The sequence below is a fragment of the Neodiprion lecontei genome, chromosome 7 (genome assembly GCF_021901455.1).
Source record: "Neodiprion lecontei isolate iyNeoLeco1 chromosome 7, iyNeoLeco1.1, whole genome shotgun sequence".
In the NCBI taxonomy this organism is placed as follows: domain Eukaryota; kingdom Metazoa; phylum Arthropoda; class Insecta; order Hymenoptera; family Diprionidae; genus Neodiprion; species Neodiprion lecontei.
The window spans coordinates 7,768,567-7,794,042 of record NC_060266.1 but is presented as its reverse complement, the minus strand read 5'-3'; the positions used below and the strand labels follow the sequence as shown (position 1 = coordinate 7,794,042).

The following is a 25,476-nucleotide window of genomic DNA, read 5'->3' as shown; positions in this document are numbered from 1 at the left end:
ATCAACAAACGTGGGGCTTTAAATTTTTTTGAAAAAATACGAACTCACAGTATGTCGATTTACATTATTCACATTAGTCGTCATGCGTTACAGCCAGTAATTATTTCCCGAGCAATCAGAATCCACGTTCACCGTGACAACGCGTTATTTCAACACATCTAATTGCCAGCATATCTCGCGGCCTCGATAATAAGTTGGCATAAGTACGCGGAGAAGCTGTATAACATGTTAGAAGGCTCTTGCCGGTTGCAAGGCTCACTTCGTGATCGGTATTCGTTCCATTCTCCCAGTCCAATATGAGCGGGCCTGTCGTTAATGTCAAACAAGGATCCCTTCGTGGCATAACAGTAAAAAGTGTTATCGGAGAATCTTATCTCGCTTTCAATGGTATACCATTTGCAGCGCCTCCTATAGGTAATTTGAGATTTTCGGTGAGTTACAACAATTAAAAAGTTATCGCATCTCGAGTCAAATCATAATTACAGATATCCGCAGTAGCAGATTTTGTTTTTTAATATGAAAACGGCGCGTCATTAGATATTTCATTTCTTTTGTCAGATCCGTGTGTTTCTATATTAGGCACATGTCGTGTCTGGATGATTAATACACATAAATTTATTAGGCTTGTTTTACCAACGTTTGACCTCGATCACGTGTTTCATCTAGCAGTAACTGTTAGCGTGCATTCAGTCGCGCCCATGCATTAGATTTGCATCACCATGATCAGTCCCAGATAATGTTACGATTGCTTGGTTGCTATCCGCTTCCAATACATGGGTATAATCATGCACACATGGCAACATTGCGTGCAATGCAATGTTATGCAATACTAAAAAAAAAAGAGATAATAAAATTGAAAAAAACATAAAAAAAATATGAATCTGTAGGAATTTTTGAATAGCTCAAAAAATCGAATAAAATTGTTTGTTACATGAACATGAAACAGAGGAATCACGATTGGACATCATTCCATTAGATACCTGGCATTATTGAAACCAGAAATAATCAGAAGCTGTATCGGACACGAGATTGATTGGGCATAGAGATTTATTGGATACAGACCGTTACGACACCAGTGATATTGAATATAACCAGAAGAATCTTTCGTTTTCTACAATCAGCTTGAAAATGGGACGTCAGCATACTTTTTTACATCTGACTATTTTGGTTTTAACTTAGAATTTAAATATATTTATTCAATCTTTGGAGGTCGATGGAGCTGTGTACAAAACCGCTGGTGTTTAATTGGGCCGTATCCAATGATTCTCTGTATCCAATCGGCTTGTGTCCAATTACGAGGTAAAGTGGTTGAAGAAAAAACCGACAATTTGTTGGTGATTTTTTTAAATACAATGTCTTTTCCTCATTTCATGAAACAATTTCTTTGCGCCCCGATCATTCCAAAGGATCACCTGAGCCCAAAGAAGTCATCACGTACGATGGACAGTTGCTACTGTGTGATTTTTAACTAATATTGTTTCTTCGAATGCAAAGACCTAGGGGAGAGTGGGGTGAAGTGAAACCTCAACTGTAAATATATAATCGGGCCACAATGAGCACGATAGCTGAAAATTATGGTTTCAAGCAAATTCAGTTATTTTAGTCTTCCAGTTTTTATTAAATCACGAACACGTCACGCGAAATCGACAATTGGTAGATCAAAAATCTAACATTTGTGAGTCATTTTTTTCCCGTGGAGCCTACTTTGCCTCGCTCACCCCGAATCTCGAATCCATTGCGGTTTCCGACTATTTTTGGTGTCCACTAACGCTAGTGTCTAATCAGGTGGTGTTCAAACGAGCCTTTCCTCGGAAAACAAAATATACGTTATTCCTGAGTGCTGCAATATCAACTGGAGAAAATTAGTTCAAATTCAACAGTTCTTGAGTTATTTGTGGACATGTATACAAACAAACGATTTCATATAACAGTATAAACTGAATTATCAGTGAGTCAGACAAGCGGCTCAGTGTTACCGGGTATAAGCCAAGTTACATACTAGCAGGTGCAATCTTATTCGTGATTATTTTGGTTATTATATTCACGCCAATTCAACGGGTTGAAATTAAACGAAGCACCGGTCACTTTCGGAGGTTTTAACTTAGACAGAACAATGCAAGATTGATGACAATTAGAACAGTAGTTTCACACTAACAATAAGTTCGAACAAAACTGAACTGCGTACAAGATTATTGATAGTATATTGATTATGATATGCCACAAGAGCCTGTGGCACTTACAACTGCTGCTAAAAATACGAGACTACATCGTGAAATCATGTTTGATCATTAAGTTTCATCAATTTTTCGTTGAACTTTTATCTTTCTCTTATGTCCTATGATATTTACAAGACCCTAGCGTTGAATTGTAACAGAAACGTTTAAAAAAGTTTTTACAAATCTTTAGGAGCCTCAACCTCCTCTGCCATGGAAGGGTGTACGAGACGCTGCAACTGAGGGACCAAAAAGCGTCCAAATCGATTTCTTGACATCGACACCGATTGGCGACGAAGATTGCCTTTATCTCAACATAGCCACCAAATCGTTAAAAGGATCTAGACCGGTGATGGTTTGGATTCACGGAGGAGCCTTCGTATTTGGTGATGGTAGAACCGAATTATGGAGCCCAGATTACCTAATGAAGACGGACATTGTGTACGTGTCGATTCAGTACAGACTTGGAGTCCTCGGTAAGTTTTTTTGGCGGCGATTGCGTAAGATTTGACTATACCGGTGAATAATGAAATTAAAGGATTTCTGAATATCGATCATAAGGCGGCACCCGGAAATATGGGTCTGAAGGATCAAGTGGCGGCTTTAAAATGGGTTCAAGAAAACATCGCCCAGTTCGGAGGCGATCCGAACAATGTTACCATCTTTGGATGCAGTGCTGGCGGTGCCTCCGTACATTATCTCCTTTTGTCACCTCTAGCTAAAGGTAGTATATATCTGCATGATAAGTGTAAGAATCATTCCTCGGTCATTTTCTAATTGAAACTATTTGGCGATCAGGTCTCTTTCACAAGGCCATTATCCAGAGTGGCGTGACATTGAATCCCTGGGTAACCACTTCAAACCCAGTCGTGACTGCTCAGAGCTATGTTGCGCTACTTGGAAAAGAAACCACTGATCCCAATGAGATCGTCGAGTATCTGCGCACGATTCCAGCGAATAAGCTTATACTAGCTGAACAGCAAATTCAGACCCGAGAGGTTAGTAAATCAGCGTCACGAAGAGCGTATAACTTTCCTGGTGTTGGATTAGACAGGCCTTATTTCTTTAGGTTAATTGTTCATTTTGCATTGATAATATATTAATTAGTAAGCAGAATTTTATCCATAGTAACACCACTCACCGCAACGCACCAGTGTTTCAACTGATTTTATGATTCTAATTTTGTTTTTCAGGATAAGATTCGCTTTATGCTTCCATTTCTACCGAGTGTCGATAGCAAAAGCCAACAACCATTTATGCCAAAACGCCCCCTAGAACTTGCCAAAAATGGTTTCGATGTGCCCGTGATCATTGGATACACCAGTCATGAGGGAAGTTTTTTCCTAATGGGTGCGTTTCGATTTTCTATTTCGGTACTGATATAATGCAAGAAGTTTGGACTAAATAATTGATGACTGTAATACGTTTCTACATTTACAGGACTTACAACACTGGATCTACCATTTGTTGATGAAAATTTCGAGGTTGCGGTAACCGAGGACTTGGTCGAGGGAAATCCATCAAAAATATCCGAGGTGGCGAAAGAAATAAGAAAATTTTACTTTAAGGATAAACCTATAAACAAAGACGTGATTAGCAACTACATCCAATGTTATGGAGACATATACTTTGCCAATGGTATTCACAAGGTGGTTGAATACCAACAGAAGAAGAAAACTCCAACTTACTTTTACAGGTTTTCATACGACACCCCCAATTCCTTCGGTAAACTGGCTTTCGGGGTGTCAGAAAAAGGTACGAAATTAATTCTACCAGCAAATGTCGAAATTCATTGGAATGCGGAAACGAATCTCAATATTACACATAATATTTGAGGAAATGATAAAAATCTACCGACGCAGTGCATTGCGAATCAAATGATTAGTCGGTTCAGATGACTGCACGGGTATATTTTGTTGGGTCTGGTTTCACTAACGCCTTACGTTATCACAGGTGCTGGTCACGGTGACGAAGTTACGCGCTTGTTCTACCCAATGGCGTTGGCTCAAAATATAAAAACCGACCCACGCATATCGTCAGTCGATAAAACCGTGTCCGATAAGATGGTCAGAATGTGGACGGACTTCGCAAGAACTGGGTAGGTATCTCATAAAAATAAATTTGCTGACAACCACAGATGTGAAACTAGGGCACACAGACGAACGATAATCTCAACTGATTTTTATCGTTGCCATTTTATATTGGCTTGCAGAAATCCAACACCGCAGATCGATGATTTAATAACCGTGATATGGAAGCCAGTGACGCCAACAGAGAAAAATTACATTGATATTGGTGCCGAAATCTCTGCCGGAGTGAATCCGAACGAAGAGGTGCAGCAGTTCTTCCGGCGCATCTCTGAGATTGTAAAGAGTTAATAGTGCCCTCGTCAAAATGAACGGTGTTTTCCATTCGGAGCCACTTCACGAATAATTCAAACTTGACATGGATTTTTTATTTTTTCTACAGTGCATTAACTCCATCTCGCACAAAAATTTGTTATGACGAGAAAAAAAGTGTGAAGATACGTTTATTTTTCATTTAACATTTTGGTTTGAATTTTTATCAAGAACAGAAATGAATATAAGTGTTTTAAATGATGTTTCACAAATAAACAGCATTCGGTTTCAGTGCTGGTAATGTTTTCCTTTTACTTGCTAGATTTAGCAAGAATCTTTCGAATGGCAGTCATCTACAATTAAAAATCCCTTCAATACTCATCCACACCATTTGCACGATTACGTCCATTTGGTGGAATGATAATGTATATAACGGATAATATGAAACACATCAACGAGAGAACATGATATGAAAAACTGCAGTTGCTTGTCAAGAATAATAATGCATGCACATAATAAATCAACATTTACAGTATATAGTATACCATCTTACATTTTATAACTCATTATAATACTTACTTTGTATTTGCCATTGAAAGAACAAAAGTTCATGACAGAAACAAAATCTCACGATGATACTCATGTGAGGTGACAAAAGCAAATAAGGGGATACCTTGGCTTGGAGGGTCAGAACGAAAAGACTAAACTTACCGAGAAACTTATTACCATTGCATTTTTCATTTGATCTATTGTTGTATAAATTAATTGATACTATATTTTGATATGAAAAATTCTTATCGTTACCCTATTTTAAATAGAATTGCGGAACGTATTTCCGTTTGCCTATTTAATTGATCTTTTCACGAGCATATCCGTTTTCAATTTTAACTGCATGACTTATTAAGTCAGCCCTGTCAAATTGTTAGATTGATGTTTGGTATTACCTTCAAGATAACGCGATCAAAAGTCTTGTGGAAGGGTTGCGTAAAGTTTTTAAGATTAAACGATTGACTTAGAATTCAGTCGAAGCATTCGTTCGATCAGACATGGGTGGCCACGTGGTTAATGTTAAACAGGGATGGCTCCGTGGCAAAACGGTGAAAAGTGCTGCAGAAGGGACCTACATCGCTTTCAAAGGTATTCCGTTCGCGGCTCCACCAGTAGGAAATTTGAGGTTTGCGGTAAGACTCCTTTTGCAATAATCGACGAATAGAAAAATTTTAAACTTGATAATTGTCCAAATATTGAGTTTGATTCTTCACTTTGTCATTTCACGAATTAATTTATCGTTAGTTGCGGATCGTAACGCGGCATAATAGCTTTCCTAAGTTACATTGCGGTATTTTCACGGTCAACACGTAGCAGTTTGTAGATAATTACAGATAAGTGATAAGGATTTCGTGATTCTGTATAGGTGCAGTCTCGACAGTTACGGGCAAGATAATTTGATAGTGAAGGTTTGATTTGCCGGTAATTCATACGTCTTGCAGTATGATGGAATATATCCGAGTTCACCGACCTTGAAATCTTAAAGCATATAGTAATAGGGATCTTCGCAAAAGAGTATTCGAGGTTTTCATTAAAGCTTTAGAGAGAATATATTTTAGTCAGAGAGAAATGAACGCACGACTTTTTACAAATCCACTATCATTGTTATCTATTTAACCGATTATAAATTTGCGGGCATCTTATAATCCTTGTTTATGCCGTGATCATGTCTTCAGTCTTAGAATTGACTTTCGTCTTTTACTCTTTCTATTTCAATTTCGTCTTTCCTATTCGAGATGTTGCCTTCAACTGCCAGCCTTCGAAGGAGAGCCGACCCTCGCACTCGTTATGCCTGCGTCAAGCGCGTTTTCTGTCTTTATCAGGCAATCTTCTACCATCCTTCTTTCGCTCCACTGCTCAAAACTGCTTACTCGAAACATTCTCATGCATTCCTGGGTTCTTCTGACCGAATCTTCCTGCCTTCTCTCCGCTGGTTCACATCCATGCGTCATAAATCTACGGGTTTTTATTTTCTAAAATCTTACCTGTCACAACTACTCACACAGTACAGCTCGATTAAAACTGTCCCCGATTCTACAAGCGTCTAATACTTAACGTAGGCATGTTATATCGTGAATTTCTTTTGACCCTTTCAAATTTTTGTATCGAACAGTCTCCTTTCTTCAAAGTATTATTTAGAATTGAAGATGTGTAAGCCTAGATGTTGAGAATGGTGTTCACCGGGGAATAATAGAAAGCAGGCAGTTGTTATCCAATTTTCGACACGAAGGTACAAAATTGTTTTGCAAAAGTGTTCGAGGAGTTCAATGATCATTCGTGAACCGGATAGCACGATCACTTTCCGATTCATTAATGAATACTGATGCAAAGAATAGTTTATGTTAAAATGTATATTAGTCATGCAATTTCTCGCTTGATGTCTTTGCCAATCAATTCTAACTATTGTATGGGAAATGGTTATGGACTGTTCTTCAGGACCCTCAGCCCCCGATACCATGGACCGGTGTGCGAGATGCTTCAGAAGAGGGGTCAAAATGTATCCAAATTAACTCGAAGACATCACCATTCGCTGGTGACGAAGACTGTCTTTACTTGAACGTGGCAACCACATCGTTGGTAGGTTCGCGGCCGGTGATGGTTTTCATTCATGGTGGAGCTTTCATCCTTGGTGACGCGGGTGATATGTTGTATGGCCCAGATTACCTGGTAACCGGAGAAATTGTATTGGTATCTATACAATAGAGACTTGGTGTCTTCGGTGAGTTCATCCGACGTTCGTAATTCTGAGATTCAATCGTACTGACATCTGGTTAAATTGAAGGATTTCTGAATCTCGATCATGAGGCAGTGCCTGGAAATATGGGACTGAAAGATCAAGTGGCGGCATTAGAATGGGTGAAGGAAAACATTGCCAAATTTGGTGGCGATCCAAACAACGTAACCATCTTCGGAGAAAGTGCTGGTAGTGTCTCTGTGCATTGTCAGCTTTTATCACCACTTTCCAAAGGTATACCATCTGCCGGATCTAGCAATAGACTTTGAACAAAACTCTTCACCGACGTAGTAATCAGTCATTACGTGTTGGTAATTCCTACTACCGCTAATGCTGTTCAGGTCTTTTTCACAAGGCTATTATGCAGAGTGGCGTGGCATTGAATCCCTGGGTATCGACTTCCGTGTCGGTTGAGAAGGCTCATCGTCTCGCTGCTAATCTTGGCAAAGAAACCACTGACCCAAACGAAATCGTCGAGTATTTGCGCACGATTCCAGCCATTCAACTGATAGAAGCTGAACAGCAAGTTCAGACTCCAGAGGTTAGTAAGCTAGCATCATACGTACATGCCTTTGCATTGCACAATTTAAGTTCGGTTTGGGTGTCGAGTATCAATTTTGTGGTGAAGTACACTAAAAATCCCGAATTACTCCGTATTATAGTAAACACGCGGTATTCCGGTTTATCACACAGCACTGGTGGTTCAACTGGTTTTATGATCTCTACTTTGTTCTTCAGGAGAGGATTCGCTTTTTATTTCCATTTCGGCCAAGTGTCGACAGTAAAAGCCAACAACCATTCATGCCAGAACGACCTCAAGAACTTGCCAAAAATGGTTTCGATGTGCCCGTGATCATTGGATACACCACTCACGAGGGGAGTTTTTTTCTATTGGGTAAGTTCTTGTTAAACTATTCCTGTACTGGTATGCGAGAATTTGAACCCAAAGAATTGATGATAGTAATACATTTCGATATTTGCAGGACTCACAACACTGGATCTTCCATTTCTTGATAAAAATTTCGAAGTTGCGGTAACTGACGATTTAGTCGAGGAAAATCCATCAAAACTATCCGAGGTGGCGAAGGAAATAAGAAAGTTCTACTTTAATGATAAACGAATAACCGAAGAGGTGATTGACGAGTACATCCAGTGTTATGGTGATATATACTTTGTCAACGGTGTCCACAAGGTGGTTGAATATCAACAGAAGAAGAGAAGTCCGACCTACTTGTATAGGTTTTCTTATGACAGCCCCACTTCCATGAGAAAGTTGGTTTACGGGACGTCAAGGAAAGGTACGAAAATTATTCTTTCAAATGTCACAATTCATCGAAACGTACAAATGAACACGAATACTGTGTGAAACAAAAAGATTTTGTTTGAATACGAACCTACTAAATAATTTACACGGTGTAAGCGAAGAAAGTTTGTTTCATTTGATCGAAATTTATTCCAATCTAATACATTTTTGTTTTGAGCGAGAAAATTCTCCATCAGATTCATGTTGAAATAAATTTTTTACTGGGTGTAATATTTGATGAGAAAGCAGAAAGTTACCGATACAGTGTATAGCGAAATAAATAATTAGCAGATAGAGAATATCATACTGAATATTTATCTACGTCTAATTTCACTCGAGTGTTACGTTAATACAGGCGCTGGTCACGGTGATGACCTAATGTGTCTATTTCACCCAACGGTATTCGCCAAAAGACTAGAAACTGAACGTACTTCAGTTGCAAAAACCGTATCGGATAGGATGGTCAGAATGTGGACGGACTTCGCAAAAACTGGGTAGGTCTCGTATGAATAATTTTATGGATGACCACGAATATGAAACCGTAATGAAGGGTAGACAAACGAATGATGATCTCGACTGATTTTTATTGTTACCATCGGACATCACCTTACAGAAATCCAACACCTCAGATCAGTGATTTGATAAACGTTAAATGGGAGCCGGTGACCTCAACAGCGAAAAATTACATAGATATTGGTGCAGAGATCTCTGCTGGAGTGAATCCAAACGAAGAGGTGCAGCATTTCTTCCAACACATCTCTGAGATCGTAAGGAGTTGATACTGCCCACGTCAGAGTAAACGGAATTCCTCGTTTGAGGCCTGATGATGAAGAATCGACGCTGAGATTAACTGCGTAGTCTTCTATGCGATTCATTAACACGCTTTGAACACGTGTATTACTGTGCATATTTTTACAATTAGACGAACTTAAACCCGGGACCAAAATTCGTTAACTCTAGAAAATTAATGTTAACTTATGTTTATGTAACATTCGATATTTCGGGGTCAAGTTTTGTGAAGAACAGAAATTGATATGAATACTTTTTGTGTAACTTTCACATTTCTTATTGTTAGATTAAATTCTCACCAACTATCTCCGGAAGTTAACATATGGCGTTGGCCGTCAGACACGGTAAGTATTCCTGAGACGTAGGTTAAATCGGAGTTCCGTAATTTATATCATATGTACGCATACATGCATATCTAAGTCTGATGAAACACACCATCCAGAAAACCATTTTCACTAGTCATGCTCACTTTCCAGTATTTTCGTTGGCGTAATTGTCCAGTTGATTCGTAGCGTTATCTCGGAAGTAAATATGACGATATATCAACGACGGTTGACCCCAAATGGTGATAATTCTTCACGCTAAGTATACAGATCTATGTACACCATGGCTGATTAATTGCGTTAATACGATAATGTAAAACCTGGCTAATATTTTACCATTTCTCACTGATATCATACACTGTGGAGGGAGGTAAATGAGCGGAAAACTTTTAGACATAAATTTTATCGGAAATTTCCTGAATTTTCAGACAAAAATCCGATTTTTAGAAAACGATGGAGAACATTGTGGATTTGACATTCTAGGTTTTATTTTTCAAATTTTACGCTGAAAATGACAAGTGAGAGAATTTCCGATAGAAAACCGTGTTTCTAATTTTTCTTTAATGCATTTTTTAAACTGTTTAATTAGATTGGAAAACTTTGTACCAAAATCTAATAATTGTGAAAACCCCTGTTAACTCAAGCCAGAGGTCTGTCGTACTCGAGAAATCGCTTTGTTGACGCCTAAACAATGTGAAGAACTCATAAAAAAACTCATCAGAAATTTGGAGGCCGGTTGTGCGTAGAGGATTTGGTGGGTTGGCCCACATACAAGATTGTCGCAAGATACTGTCGAGTTGTTTGAGAACGTCGAAGTTGAGTCAAACAAAAGTATCGTGGACGGTTTAAGTAAACTACGGATTTCAGTTCGGTCACTGATCGAGTCAGACATGGCTGGCCACGTAGTTAACGTTAAGCAAGGATGGTTACGTGGTACAACAATGAGCAGTACCGTTGGAGGATCCTACATCGTATTCAAAGGCATTCCATTCGCTGCTTCTCCAGTAGGGAATTTAAGATTTGCGGTAAGAATCCTGTTGCAATAAATTGAAAATTTTTGATTGAATTTTGAGTGTTTGTTCGTATCTTGATGTTCACCCCTTGACACTGTCGTATTTGGGTTTTATTTATTATTTATTTTGGTTCGCAACATGGCGTATGTTTTGCCAGGTCACACCGCCTGAGACACAAAATATATTTTCCACAATATACTTGTGGCAATTAGCGAGGGCTTTACAATGAGCGTCAAGGACTTAACAACTTTTTATGCATGACCCTATTTGTGGTATGACGATTATTGGGGGAGGAAATTTCGATTTGTTGGTCATTCTCCAGTGTTTTGCAGTATCTATAGCCAAATATTTCCATATTCACCAGCCTTAAAATTGTCATAAGAAATACTTGAAATAACGTTCTCTCTTCAAGCCGATCATTGAATAATTTACTTCAATTTTCGTAATCAGTTTCTGCAAAAGCATGTCTTAATATAGATTTTTGACGATATTATTTTGAAAATAGTAATCACTAAAATTGTATAAGATATCAAAAATGGTACCATTTACGGAATAATGAAAAGCAAACAGTTTGTAATTGCACTGAAAAAATAATTTAGTCGTAATGACCAACATTTGGTACTGACGAGGAAAACAGTTTCGGAGACTTACTATACACATATTATTCGATACTAGTAATCAATTAGTAGCTCTCATGATATCGTAAATTTAACTAATCTTTATCCACTGAATGGATTTAATGAACTGTATGAAGCAATTTACTTGAATCTACCAAAGGGTATTCTGCATTTTGATATTAGCATGAAAAAAGTATTATTTATCAAATTGAGTGAATTAACATCGAGATTTCGTATTTATATGTATATTCTATTCGATCAAATTTTTATTCAATTTTGAAACAATTATGTCATCAATTTTGGTATTTACAAGAAAATAGTGTTTCCACGAGAAAATTTTCTACAAAATGCGTCCAAAAATTCATTTTTTTCAGAAATTACAAAATTTTCTCTGTGTTCAATTTTCCTAAAATGCATCTATTATCAGTAACTAATTTCTCTAAAATTTATGGCGAGATAGAAGTTCAATAGATTATCCCGAGATACGTTGTCACATCCTCGATGCCTAACATCCCTGAATATTAGCCTCATTATGCATCACCTATTCAATTCCATGGATTGATATCTTTTTACATAATTATAAGCTTCATAATTTCGTTTTAAGTCGTTCTTATATTCTACTTTCCGTATGCATGCATGGATACGGTTTCTTTTATCTGCTGATTGTTGTGAGAAACATTCATTCTTGTTGATGTTATCCTTATCGTCGAATAATATTAACGGTAATCTGAATGCAAACAGACTTACGTGCACGTACGTACCAGAAGGACCACACCAGAAAAAGAGTGGTATCATTTCAATATCGTAAGCTCACGGTCAAAGTATTTTATCTTTTACAATGCCTTTGATGGCTTTGACTATTCATCTCATCAAGATTTGAACAAAAATTGTGTAGCGTCAAACAATGTTCATTAGGATGAACCAGATGCCTGAAAATTACCTCATGATGTTTTCGGAAATGCAGGAACTGGCGTGCACGTGCAGCGTAATAAAAGCTTTTTCGAGTGGTGTCTGTTTGAGAAATGGTCGTCGAAGGCCAGAATAGGTTATCTTTGTACATATGATGCAAGTACGGAAATTTTTACCCGCACCCGTGTGAAAGGCCGGAGTGGGCGTAACTAACCCACTACACTGGACCCAGAGGGCAGGGGTAATTTAGGGTAAATAAGAGGGCCCAAAATATCATTTCAACTTACGTAAATCTTCTGTATTGGTCCTCTTCCCATCAAAAAATGGAAGGAACCAATTAGGAAGCACGTTAGAAAACCGCACGCTAAGGAATAAACTCCAAGGCGCGTTGCAGCATGCAGAATCAGGGGAGTTCTTTAAAACCCTGTAAACGAGGCAATTCAACAAAAATCTATTAACGGAGCAGTTCTGAAACGTTGTCTGACTAGAGCAGTTCATCGAAGACCTTTTAAGCAGTCAGTTCAAATCATCATTAGAATAGAGTAGTTTACAAAATCTTTTAGAATCAAGACAAGTAATGTAACTTTGAAGGAATTCCGTTCTTTTCTTCTATTTGGATATCATGATTTTAATATTCAATCGTTATAATCTTGATATAATTAAATTTGAATAAACTTAATCATTGTGTTTATTCTGTTTCATGAGTGAATCAAATTAATTACCTTCAACGTTACTAAATCAAACTGACAAATCTAATAAACTATTTCCGTACCCATTTTAGTATATTCACCGGAGCCCTATCTGGCATTGATGAATTTTTTTCTTTACTCTTTCATTTTCGCAATAGCACTTGTATCGTTCATTGGTCCACAGGTGCCCTATTTGGCGTTGGTGAATTATCCTTCTTTCTTTTGAAAACCGTTCCACAAAATCCCGTAGTAGATAACAGTTTGAAACTGTAGCGATCGATTCTAAAGTGCTAGCAGACAATTATTAGTCGATATTTTATTCATTTAGATAGAGACAATAATTCAGTTGCCGCAAGCAGAGTAATTGTTCGTATATATTGTCAATTCATATCACATCTAGTCACCTTTGAGCACGCAGAGCCGCCCACCGCTCGAATCATCAAGATCAAAAAGAAAAGTTTTATTTCGAAAAATAAAATGTGCAGTGCACTGATGATTCGTAAATTGGGTAGTAAGTTCGGGTCTTTCATTCATGAAATGTACTTGTATATTTTGGCCGTATAATTCTTGACGAATTTTTCCTGTACTTTAATAAATTTTAAGAAACGTGTAAAAGATGCATGTGGATGGTTCACCAGGATCCTCACCCTCCGGAACCATGGACCGGTGTGCGAGACGCTATTCAAGAGAGGTCAAAATGTATCCAAATCGACGGAGTGACGTCGACGGTTGATGGCGATGAAGACTGTCTTTACCTGAACGTGACAACCACATCGTTAAAAGGATCGCGACCAGTGATGGTTTGGATACATGGGGGAGGTTTCATGGTCGGTGACGGAAGTCTTGACTCGTACGGTCCAGATTACCTAATGAAGACAGACATTGTATTGGTATCCATACAATACAGACTTGGTGTATTTGGTGAGTTCCTTTCACGTTCGTTCTTTTGAGATTCGATCATTCTGAAGAGCGTTCCAATCGAAGGGTTCCTGCAACTCGATCATGAGGTGGTGCCTGGAAATGCCGGTCTAAAAGATCAAGTGGCCGCTTTGAAGTGGGTCAAGGACAACATTGCCCAGTTTGGTGGCGACCCAAACAATATAACCATCTTTGGAGAAAGTGCGGGTAGTGCATCAGTGCATTTTCACCTTTTGTCACCACTCTCTAAGGGTAAAACAATCATATCGGACCGACCCATTTTTTATTCCGTACTTTTTGGTAATTGCCGCCACTCTCAACCGTTTTCAGGTCTTTTTCACAAGGCCATTATGCAGAGTGGCGTGACACTGAATCCTTGGATAGATTGTACTACGTCACTGGGTCCTGCTCACCTCCTTACTGCCACTCTAGGTAGAGAAACCACTGATCCTCACGAGATCGTTGAGCATTTGCGTAAGGTTCCAGCTGAAAAGCTTCTCTATGCTCAAGGAGAAGCATGCACCCCCGAGGTTGTGTATCAGCAGCATTGCATTAAAAACTTAAGCTACAGAGTAATTGGAATGTGGTTTTAGGAATCATATTCCAATTGCCACATTGCAACAGCCATTGAGACGCTGTAACGTATTTCACGATATTAAAGTGTTCACTTCAAAATGTTAAATAAGATTTGTTTTCCACAACTTCTACAAAATGGACGGACGATGTGGATATAAGAGATAAGTGTATACATCCTTCCGCAGGACAAGTTTCATTTCTTAGTCTCATTTCGGCCGTGTGTCGATGACAAAAGTCAGCAACCATTTATGCCAAAACTCCCGCAAGATCTTGTCGAGAACAGTGTCGACGTTCCTGTGATCATTGGATACAATACTCACGAGGGAATTCTTTCCCTGATGGGTAAGCTGTCGACTCTTATATCAAAATTGACGATTGAAATACTCTGGGACCGAATCGAATATTATTCCTTTGAACAAAGCAGTATCCAACGTAAATGACTTTTTACAACTGAATATATTCTTTTGTTTAAAAAAGCTCTCTTTTCCAAACTGTTTACAGAAACTACAGAAAAATCTCCACTTGAATTACTTCAGGATGATTTTGAGATTGCTGTGAGTCAGGATTTGATCGCAAAAGATCCGTCGAAAATATCTGAGGTAGCAAAGGAAATACGAGATTTCTACTTCAAAGATCAAGAAATAACCAAAGAGATGATCAACGAGTATGTTCAATATTACGGTGACGTACACTTCGTCAACGGGATCCTCAAAGTAGTTGAATATCATCAACGGAGAAAAGGTCCAACCTACCTCTACAGGTTTTCTTACGACAGTCCTAAATCTTTAGTAAAAATAGAAGGAGTCGAAGGTATTTCGAATTATTTGATTCAATTGATACGCAATGCATATCGTAAAAGTAGTACATTTATTCCGTTATTCTCATTATTATCGGTTGACAATTTGAAACCTTTCAGGTGCAGCTCACACCGATGATATTCCGTACATATTTTACTCAGCACGGTTCTCCGAACGTTTAAAATTGGAACCAAATTCAGTCGAGCAAACCATTTCCGACAGAATGGTCAGAATGTGGACAGACTTCGCAAAAACTGGGTCAGTATTGCTTACGATAATTCTTACCATCACGCAAATCAAGTGGGAAAGGATAGCACAGGGATTAAGGTTTTTCTCGCGATAAAAATTGACATACTCCTCTACAGAAATCCGACACCACAAATCGACGATTTGATAACTGTTAAATGGGACCCAGTTACGCGGACAGATAAAAATTATCTACAAATTGGCGCGGAGCTTTCTGCTGGGGTAAATCCGAATCCAGAAGTACAGGAGCTCTTTAAACGCATCTTCGATATTGTCAATAGGCAATAATCAAGTCAAAACTAAGAATGACTTCGAATCGTTCCAACATGGATAGGCATGGCATAGAAGTCCATCAATGGATTAAATTTTACTTGGATTACCGTATATTACTGTATATACTTGCGTTCATGCAAAATTAATTGAATGTAACTCGTATTGACTAACAATCGAATTAATGTTTTTTTTATCTTATATCGTATGCCTGTTTTATAAGGAGCTAAATGTGACTTGCTATTACTGAAGATAAGATATAAATTACGGTATTTTCGTACCGTAGTAACTTTAAGGCCTTTCTTTTCCGTTTGGATGTTGCACATTCTATAAGAAAATATAATATATATCTTCTCTGCGTAGAAATGCCAATATTCAAGATCTCACAACGTATACATTTTTCCGTCAATTATTATCGTCTGGTTCATATTATTCAATAATATTTTTATGCGTTAATATCTTGCAGTGTTCAGGAGGTATTTGAAGTTTTAAGTAATTTTGTATGCCTTTACGTAATAGTAGTTCATCATATATGATAAGGAGCTCATATTCCTGAGCCTTTCCACATCTATTTAATACATATAATCCCTGTAATCAGAGCACAATGTTTCCTTTAAACGCTACGATCAAGGAGGAGTTAGGGTTGACCAGCAAGTTTTCTTTATAGGCTCCAAAAATGTCTTCCGTATTTCTATAAGTTAGTTGTATTTCATCAACTTATAGTTGCTGAAACGGCTTAAAAGGTCTTTAACGAACTGCTCTGGTTACATGATGTTTTAGAACTGCTCTGTTCAAAGATTTTTGTTGAACTGCCTTGTTTAGACGGTTTTGAAGAACTGCTCTGATTCTGCATACTGCAACGCGCCTTGGAGTTCATTCCTTAGCGTGCGGTTTTCTAACGTGCTTCTTAATTGGTTCCTTCCATTTTTTGATGGGAAGAGGACCAATACGGAAGATTTACGTAAGTTGAGATGATATTTTGGGCCCTCTTATTTACCCTAAATTACCCCTGCCCTCTGGGTCCAGTGTAGTGGGTTAGTTACGCCCACTTCGGCCTTTCACACGGGTGCGGGTAAGAATTTCCGTACTTGCATCATATATACAAAGATATCCTGTTCTGGCCTTCGACTATCATTTCTCAAACAGACACCACTCGAAAAAGGTTTTATTACGCTGCACGTGCACGCCAGTTCCTGCAGTTCCGAAAACATCATGAGGCAATTTTCAGGCATCTGGTTCATCCTAATGAACATTGTTTGACGCTACACAATTTTTGCTCAAATCTTGATGAGATGAATAGTCAAAGCCATCAAAGGCATTGTAAAAGATAAAATACTTTGACCGTGAGCTTGCGATATTGAAATGATACCACTCTTTTTCTGGTATGGTCCTTCTGGTACGTACGTGCACGTAAGTCTGTTTGCATTCAGATTACCGTTAATATTATTTGAAGATAAGGTTAACATAAACAAGAATGAATATTTCTCAAAACGGGTAGAAGATAAAAGAAAATTTATCGTATAATATAAGAATGACTAAAAAACGAAAATATAAAGGTTATAAGTATGTAAAAAGAATATATCAATCCATGGAACTAAATCGGTGATGTAAAATAAGTCTAATATTCAGGGGCGTTAGGCATCGAGGATGTGACAGTATATTAATTACCTTCGTATTAACGGGAAGATTTTGAAGTTTTTTCCACGGAATTCTGTGACCAACAGTATTAACAGTGAACAAAACGATCCATGTGCGTTGAATCAAATTTTTAGTCATTTCCTTAACACATTTTCTTGACACAAGTTTTACGTTATAGCAAGGAACTCTCACCATGTTATCTAGAAAAATTTATAGTCAGCATGATTGTACAAAAGCTTGATTCAATTCTGTATTAAGTCGTCACAAGTATTCTGCCCGACAAAAGTATTTTATTGAATCAAGTAAGTACCGTGTTCGCTGCATTTGACTATAGTATTGAGTTGAATCAAAGGAATATCACTTACCTCGAATAGCCCTTTCCCTCCGTGCAGGAAACTAACACCCCGGTAATCTCGGTCGTTGTTTTCACGGCATTCTGTGTTCCTACAATTGAAATTCATAAAGTACTCCCCTGTATGATACCATTGATACTTATTTCGTTTGTATGAAAAACGATCTGACGAGCTCTAAATATCGTAGCAATAAAATTCTCGAACGATGGACATTGTTGTCGGGAAGTTGATATAGGGACTTGGAAGGAACATGCATTATATCCTATAGATAAATTGTTCGCGGGTAAGTACAGAATATGGATGAGTGCTTCCAGTCAGGGATCATCATCGGTTTCAAACTGATTGAAATGAACTTCATTGTAGCTAAATGCCAATTTCGATTTCCACGAAAATGTTGAGGTCACTGAAAGTTTTATGAACATTATGTTTCTCTCAAAAAGCTCTATGCGGGAGTACATGGCAATTACAGTAGTCGTTACCCACCGAGATTTACTCGTCGTATGATAGTTGCCAAATTCTGAAGTACTTTAAAATTATGAATCGCGCTATGAAGATAATACTGGCAACAGATTGTACTGAGATAACACATAAGTACGTCTTAAGGCCTTGAAGATAAGCTGGCTGAAAGTTTTTTAGAGACGCTTAATATTTAGTGGGTATTGAAGGCTTTGGAATTCAGTCTGACCACTCGTTACGTTCAGAATGGGCGGGTTAACCGTTAATGTGAAGCAGGGGTGGCTTCGCGGTACTAGGGAGAAAAGCTCTGTAGGAGGATCTTACATATCTTTCAATGGGATTCCCTTTGCAGCACCTCCCGTAGGAAATTTAAGATTCGCGGTGAGTTTTTCTACACAATAATGAGACTGCAAAAAATCTCCAGTGTTCGGGATTAACCAATACTGAGCATACTGTGCGACGTGATTATCCATTATTTGCATTGTTTTAAAATTCGTACCGTGCAACTACTGGCTCCGTGTCTGATACCCCGTACCTCGTATCATGAGTGCTTTCATAAGCAGCTCAACGTGACTTTCATAACACTGAAGATTAGATATCCAGTCTAATATTTATTGGGCTGCAAACGTGTCTCTGGAACACAAAGATCTGACACGATTTACGTCTTGGTTTGTACTCATTCATTTTTCGTAAAATGCGATTATTAATTTAATTGGAAATGCAAAGTACCATATTTCCAAGCTCACAGAAAACGTCTCATCATTCTTTCAACTTTTTGTAATCCTCATGAAACTATTCTATTTGAAAATCTAATTTAGCTACGTAAGTATCGGGTTACGAGATAAAATGTTGGGTACCTGAATCGCTGTGCTCAATTAATGAGGTTCTCTTTTTGCTTCATAATCAGTTCATTATTTATCGATGCTACTCATGAGTCAATGATCGCGCGTCTGAGATTCGAGAAGTCAGAATTACATGTATTCGTGTACGCTTAATTAGTTTATATCGTGACGATTGACGTATCAAATGATTGTCCCAGACTTTTACGTTCGTATACCAATTTACTGAACTGACTAGAATGAATGGGTATTATGTGAAACTTTGCATAGAAATGCAACAAGTGTCAACCGTGACTAGGCGGAATGATGGCCAGATAGAGCCCATGAGCGATAGAATGGTAAGATGACGGCTCCGTGTGCGAAAAGTTCTGGGGGGAAGAAGCATGGAGGCAACTATTGGCGTGGCACTGATAAGACTACCTATTAAGAAGTCAGATTCTCCATCGCGGGAAGGTTTAAAGAGTCTAATTATTCATTCACAATCAAGTTGTAGTAAACATTGCTCAAGTTCTCCGTGTCAGATCTAAGGTTGACTGAGCTATGTTCCCCAACAATGCTATGCATTTCTAAGATTAACCTTTTCCTGTAGTCCTTTTCGCGGTGGAGGATGTCAACTTCGCGAAATTAAAACTATGATTACATTCTACTCTGTGTTTTGTCATGGCTACTTGTTTTTCCGGGTCTGATAGAATATTACGTTTATGTTCGTTTATTCTGGTCTTCAAGTGTCTGCTCGTTTGTTCTTTATAAAATTTGTTGCAATCGATGCAAGGAATGCTATAGATCAGATTGGAGCATTTCTCAATTGGATTACGATCTTTGGGTGAAACAAACAGCCCTGACAAATTATTATTATTTTTTAAAACACGTTTTACACGAAACTTATTAAGAGCGCGTCCTATTTTTTGTGATGGGCATTTTACATCCGGAAAGGTGGTAAATATCTTGGGGGTAAAGTTGACGTCATCATAGTCTACGGCAACACCTAGTTCACCAGCGGGTTTGTTTCCAAGATGAAAGACTCTATCCTTGATGCGTTGATCAATTTCGGAGGATAATTATTGAGCAACGATACCTATATCATAAGTTTCGTGTTTTCTGTGTGGCACGAGTTGTCTACCAATAGGATAGCTCGCATACCCAACCAATCTCTGAAAATTTTTAAATTTGCACCGAGCTGGTCTTCCATCGGTTAGTTTTGCATCTGGACTCCACGTAGTGACCTGGCGATGTAAGTCGAATCGGTATAATTTAACAAAGTGATTTTTGAGTTGTCAATATGTATTTTGGAAGATACAGGGAAGTAGAAAGTAGAATAAGATCTATGTTGAGTAGCGTATTACAGTGCGTCCTGTTGCAAATCGCAAGCAAAATCCACCTTAGCTGGGGTTTTTGGGTTCATTCGAATATTTTGAAGATGTGACAGCAGTCTGTCAGTGTGCTATTAGAAAATGAAAACACATCTTTGTGGAACTCGCGACAAGAGAATCTGGTCGTAATCCTCAAATGGTGTGGCGACAAGATTTGTTGTTTGTTGAGTTCATAACTCACGTGTAGTTTGAGGAGTATCAAAAAATTTTTAGGATCGGCAGCTGAATAAATTCTCGTTTTCAATGAACTTATAAAATGTTGTGAGGGAGTTGTAAAATTACACTATCATACTACACCGACTGAAGTGAAAAAAAATTGATTACGAACGTGTGAGTGGTTTGTCAGGATCCTAGACCTCCACTACCATGGACCGGCGTGCGAGATGCTTCAAAAGAGGGGCCGAAGTGCATCCAATTCGATTTAATAACGTCGACAATAGTCGGTGAAGAAGACTGCCTATACCTGAACGTAGCGACAACATCGTTGCAAGGATCGCGACCGGTGATGGTTTGGATTCACGGAGGAGCTTTCATCTTTGGTGACGGGAGCTCGGCCATGTACAGCCCTGACTACCTGATGAAGACCGACATTGTCTTTGTTTCAATACAATATAGACTCGGCGTTTTAGGTAAGTTCAATCGACGTTTTCCTCCCTTTGGTTTGATTACTGTAAGAAAATAATTAAATTCAAGGGTTTCTGCAACTCGATCATGAGGTGATGCCGGGAAATGCGGGTCTAAAGGATCAAGTAGCAGCTTTGAAATGGGTGAAGGAGAACATCTCTCAGTTTGGCGGTGACTCTAACAACATAACAATCTTCGGTGAAAGTGCCGGTAGTGCATCAGTACATTACCATCTTGTGTCCCCACTTTCCAAAGGTAAACAGCTGTCCGCAGCTACTTAAATCTATTCTTATCAGTTGTTTTTACCATCGCTGTTTGTATCTAGGTCTTTTTCACAAGGCCATCATGCAGAGTGGTGTAATATTGAATCCCTGGGTAATTACTCCTCCGACAGTCGAGACAGCTCATCGTCTCGCTGCACTACTTGGAAAGGAAACCACTGATGTTCACGAGATCGTCGAGCATCTGCGCACGATTCCAGCTCTTCAGCTTATACAAGCTGAACTGCAAGTTCCGACTCCAGAGGTTGGTGAACCAGTCACATCAGAAAGAAACAGAATTAAAAAATATGACTGTTTGACATGAATTACTTGGGATTGTTTCTCTGATTATTGCCGATAATTTTTAGAAACAAATTCATAGACTTTCTATTTCATGTAGGGCGTCATCAGCCCGAATATTTACGAATATAAGACTCCTCTCTAACTTGTTTCTCAGGATAAAATCCGCTTCTTATTCCCATTTCGGCCGAGTATTGATGACAAAAGTGAACAACCATTCCTACCGAAAAACGCGAAAGAACTTGCTGTGAAGGGTATCGACGTACCGGTGATAATCGGATACAACAGTCACGAGGGATTGTTTTTCTTGATGGGTAAGATGAAATATTGTATCAAACTAGTTTATGATAATCATACTCAGAGCAAATTTCCATGAAATGGAAAAAGATGTGCCGTTTAAACCATTGATGTTAGTTGATCCCAATAAATTCCTTCCACCAAATCCAATTTGTTTGTTACTTGTACAGTTTTTTCTTATCGGGACATTCTTTTTCTCTATGTTTAAAACCGCATTTCAACCATTTACAGGACTTGTGGACGAGACACTTGAAACAGTGGATAAAAACTTCGAGGTTGTAGTGACTGAAAATTTGATCGCTGAAAATCCATCAAAAATATCCGAGGTAGCAAGTGAAATAAGAAATTTTTACTTCAAAGATAAATCAGTCACTCGAGAGACATTGGATGACTACGTCCAATGTTATGGTGATTTATACTTCGTTAATGGAGTCCTAAAGACAGTTGAATATCAGCAGAAGAAACCAAAGACACCGACCTACTTGTACAAATTTACTCGCGAAAATCCTCAATCCATGAGCAAACTTCTCTTCAAGGTGCCGCTAAAAGGTATCGCAAAATTTTCAACACTAATGATTTACTAGCAGTAAAAAAATTAATTCAACAAGTCGGGAAGATGTTGCTCAAGCGCTTGTACTTACCGTAACAATTGTTCAACCCAATTGACTTATCGTAATCCTCGTACAGGCGCTGCACACGCTGACGAACTCCCATATCTCTTCCATACGAAGCTGTACGCCGATCTGTTCAAATTCGAACCAAATTCTATCGAGCAAAAGTTATCTGATGCAATGGTCAAAATGTGGACGGATTTCGCAAAAACTGGGTAAACATCTCGTACAGTTTTGGTAATTGCAGTGACACTAGTACAGTGTCAATTTCATAAAGATTCCCGAGATTTGGGTGATTGTGTTTACTTTTGTTCAATTCCTTTTCAATAGAAATCCAACACCTCAGACTGACAATGATTTGATACCAGTAAAATGGAGCCCAGTAACACGGACAAGTAAGAATTACCTAGAAATTGGCGACGAGCTCTCTGCCCGAGCAAATCCTGACGAAGAGGTATCTCAGCTGTTCAACCGTATCTCTGATATCGTTAAGAGTCAGTAGAACGTCGCTATGAGGAATACTTCTCATGTGACCAGTGGGTGGAACGAATTATCATCTTCTAGGACTCCGCTTGAACTTCATCATATTTTGTCATGAAGCATAAACGCTGTTGTACTTATTTCAGGACTAAACGATTTTGATGAGACTTTGACTTAAATATAACCCTGTCTAGATACACATGCGTGAGTTTTATCGGCTGTTTGCCCAAGCTGGCGATCCCGAATTTCAGCTGTCAAACTGTTTCTGGCGGCGATGTAGTTGGTACGAATTTTTGAGGCTAGAATCTCAAATAATTGAGGTAACTTGGAAAGGTTTGGGAAGCATTTGTTATTGGGTCGGAAAGTTGATTCTTCAAAGACCCGTCGGAATTTAATGCTTATGCTATTTGAAAATTCAAACGTACAAATTTTGTGTACGTTGGCCTGCCTGCATCGCAGACAAGAATATCGCTGCGGGAAGATTTTGCCGACCAATGAGATTGGATTATTTGGCGCATGCGCAGTTGATTTTCAAGATTCAAGAGATTGTCCCGGTATAGCAAAGTGAATTTCTGTGAATTGTCTGATGACAGTCAAGTCTTTGTGCTCTTGTACAATGCAATCAGTATCTTGAAGTTGTGTCACGTACTCTTTTTCATGAGTCACACTACTTTCAGCACTCTGTCCTTATTTTTGCCTGAACACGATGTTAGGTACAGTGATTTTTGACCGAATGAAATAACTGTTGCAAAATACTTACTCAAGAACGAAGAAACAGTATCAATTTTCATTCCCACGTTTTTTCATTTATAAAAAATATATTTGTTTTGGCATATGTTATTAACTCAAATTGCAAAATGTTTACGGTTGGTGAAATCTAGAGTATTTATAAAGACAATCGTGATGAATCACACGCTGTTCTTGAATACAAGGAGCAAATATATTAGCTATCTCCATTTCTGACTGATCAGAAGAAGTTTGATTTGAGTGACAATGATTTAAACTTTCTAGGTGATTAGAAGATGTCGTAGATAATTGGAAAATAATAGTCACCTTATTCCTACGTGGTGTTCGATATGTTACATCACACCAAGTCGTGCATCTAATTGTCAGTCAGAATAATTCGTTGTTATTTTTCATGTCGGAATGTGTTTGGGATCCCCGTGATAATCCAGTATCAGTAATGTATCACGCACTGCTGCATTATTTTGCATCAGAAGGTAAATCTGCTTGGCCTTTAAACGTGATCAGCGTAGCTATGAAGTACGGTCGATACGTATTATCACCGCTTTTGAAAATGAGTTTGTGGAAATATACGGAATCCGATTCGTATATGAGTCATGAAAATTTGGCCTTGAGAATCTAGTTCTATAAATTCCGGTTGGTTACAAAATAAATAACCGAAATCGGCGTGAAGTGAATCTTTGGAGATAGAGATATAATTTATTGGCGTACTTGACTCATTGGCTGAAAGTCACGGAATTTTTACCCAGACTTTGTGATGATGAAATTTTGGTTGTTCAATTGATGCCGAAGTATTTGTTACATGATGCTTTTATTGGAACCGCAACACTTCACAAATTGTAAGGCCGCGAATATGCATATTCATTTTTCACTGCAGGATTCTGCTCAAATAAACGTCTCAGAATTTGCATGGAGAATGGGAAATAGAATAGAGGTACATTGCATAACTTCAATTCAGAAACTGCTTTTCTTAAGGATCCAGGCTTCCGCGCAACTCTCTGAATAGAGCCAAAGGCTTCAAGGTGTCATTTATTTACCAATGTTTAACATTAAAATGTTATCTAATCGGACAAATACATCGTAAAAACGGGTTCCACAATCAAAATACGCATAAAAAACGTTTCTTGTAGAACGAGTATATCCTTGATACGTGTAGTACGTTTGACAGCACGAAATGTGGCAACAATGTATTCGAACATTTTGTGGTTCGTATGTGTCAGCTGCGGTTTGAACTGTTTACATCGTTTGTACTGTGCGGTTATTTGAGTGCGATGTTGCTGCATCTCACGACATGCGCGTTACAAATGTGAGACCGTGCATATCCAAATTTTTTATACTCTGATTCTTTCAGAAATATTTTATCGTCAACGTGCACTTTTTTCTAAAGTTTATTCCATTGTTAGATATTAAAACTATAACCTCCAATTTGTGAATGTTGAAAAATAAACTTATATTGATGCTGGAATAAATAAACTGTCGCACTCCTATTACGTATCATGTTTAACGCAGCATTTTTCGTTGACCGTTTTTTTCAAAATTTTAAACGTGAACTTCACTTTTTCTGCACGTCGTTAGGAAATTTAATACTTACTCTATGCCCCGATCAAATTTACCCAACTGTCAAAATACTGAAATTTTTTGCCACGTGTAAATAATTCAAGATCAAATATTGTAAATGAGCCAAACGTGAGCCCTCATCAAATCCGTAACGCGAGAGTAC

General features: G+C 38.3%; 3 protein-coding genes and 1 long non-coding RNA gene across 5 annotated transcripts; 3 read left to right on the top strand and 1 right to left on the bottom strand.

Moving 5' to 3' along the window:
• Positions 1 to 131: 131 nt before the first annotated feature.
• On the top strand, positions 132 to 9,734 carry LOC107225475. The gene is given in 16 exon segments (XM_015665960.2): positions 132 to 431; positions 2,407 to 2,689; positions 2,752 to 2,937; positions 3,012 to 3,211; positions 3,407 to 3,563; positions 3,654 to 3,968; positions 4,167 to 4,311; positions 4,426 to 4,588; positions 5,569 to 5,733; positions 7,037 to 7,319; positions 7,383 to 7,568; positions 7,676 to 7,875; positions 8,073 to 8,229; positions 8,318 to 8,632; positions 8,993 to 9,131; positions 9,251 to 9,734. Coding segments are annotated over 16 exon segments (3,195 nt in total). The 5' UTR covers positions 132 to 296; the 3' UTR covers positions 9,417 to 9,734.
• Positions 9,735 to 10,498: 764 nt separating this feature from the next.
• LOC107225473 (juvenile hormone esterase-like) lies at positions 10,499 to 16,168 on the top strand. Its single transcript, XM_046745595.1, has 8 exons — positions 10,499 to 10,774; positions 13,616 to 13,898; positions 13,962 to 14,147; positions 14,226 to 14,425; positions 14,657 to 14,813; positions 14,973 to 15,281; positions 15,388 to 15,526; positions 15,634 to 16,168. The coding sequence occupies exons 1-8, from the start codon at positions 10,640 to 10,642 to the stop codon at positions 15,800 to 15,802; spliced, it is 1,578 nt and encodes a 525-aa protein (XP_046601551.1). The 5' UTR covers positions 10,499 to 10,639; the 3' UTR covers positions 15,803 to 16,168.
• Positions 16,169 to 17,797: 1,629 nt separating this feature from the next.
• On the bottom strand, positions 17,798 to 19,370 carry LOC124295477. 2 transcript variants are annotated; one of them, XR_006905418.1, is made up of 3 exons: positions 19,089 to 19,370; positions 18,731 to 18,879; positions 17,798 to 17,866 (listed from the first exon to the last, which is right to left on the bottom strand). It is a non-coding gene; the product is annotated as an uncharacterized LOC124295477 (long non-coding RNA). The 2 variants fall into 2 exon arrangements; XR_006905419.1 differs by having other exon boundaries at positions 18,731 to 18,864.
• LOC107225474 (juvenile hormone esterase-like) lies at positions 18,432 to 23,211 on the top strand. Its single transcript, XM_015665958.2, has 8 exons — positions 18,432 to 18,612; positions 20,787 to 21,069; positions 21,134 to 21,319; positions 21,390 to 21,589; positions 21,782 to 21,938; positions 22,153 to 22,470; positions 22,609 to 22,747; positions 22,863 to 23,211. The coding sequence occupies exons 1-8, from the start codon at positions 18,478 to 18,480 to the stop codon at positions 23,032 to 23,034; spliced, it is 1,590 nt and encodes a 529-aa protein (XP_015521444.1). The 5' UTR covers positions 18,432 to 18,477; the 3' UTR covers positions 23,035 to 23,211.
• Positions 23,212 to 25,476: the final 2,265 nt, after the last annotated feature.

Bases quoted from the DNA above. Each gene is read 5' to 3' on its own strand.
- LOC107225474 (XM_015665958.2), top strand. From the start codon at position 18,478: ATGGGCGGGTTAACCGTTAATGTGAAGCAGGGGTGGCTTCGCGGTACT. The intron at 21,590-21,781 runs GTTGGTGAACCA...CTTGTTTCTCAG, and splicing joins TGCAAGTTCCGACTCCAGAG to GATAAAATCCGCTTCTTATT. The intron at 21,939-22,152 runs GTAAGATGAAAT...AACCATTTACAG, and splicing joins GGGATTGTTTTTCTTGATGG to GACTTGTGGACGAGACACTT.
- LOC107225473 (XM_046745595.1), top strand. From the start codon at position 10,640: ATGGCTGGCCACGTAGTTAACGTTAAGCAAGGATGGTTACGTGGTACA. The intron at 15,282-15,387 runs GTATTTCGAATT...GAAACCTTTCAG, and splicing joins AAAAATAGAAGGAGTCGAAG to GTGCAGCTCACACCGATGAT. The intron at 15,527-15,633 runs GTCAGTATTGCT...ACTCCTCTACAG, and splicing joins ACAGACTTCGCAAAAACTGG to AAATCCGACACCACAAATCG.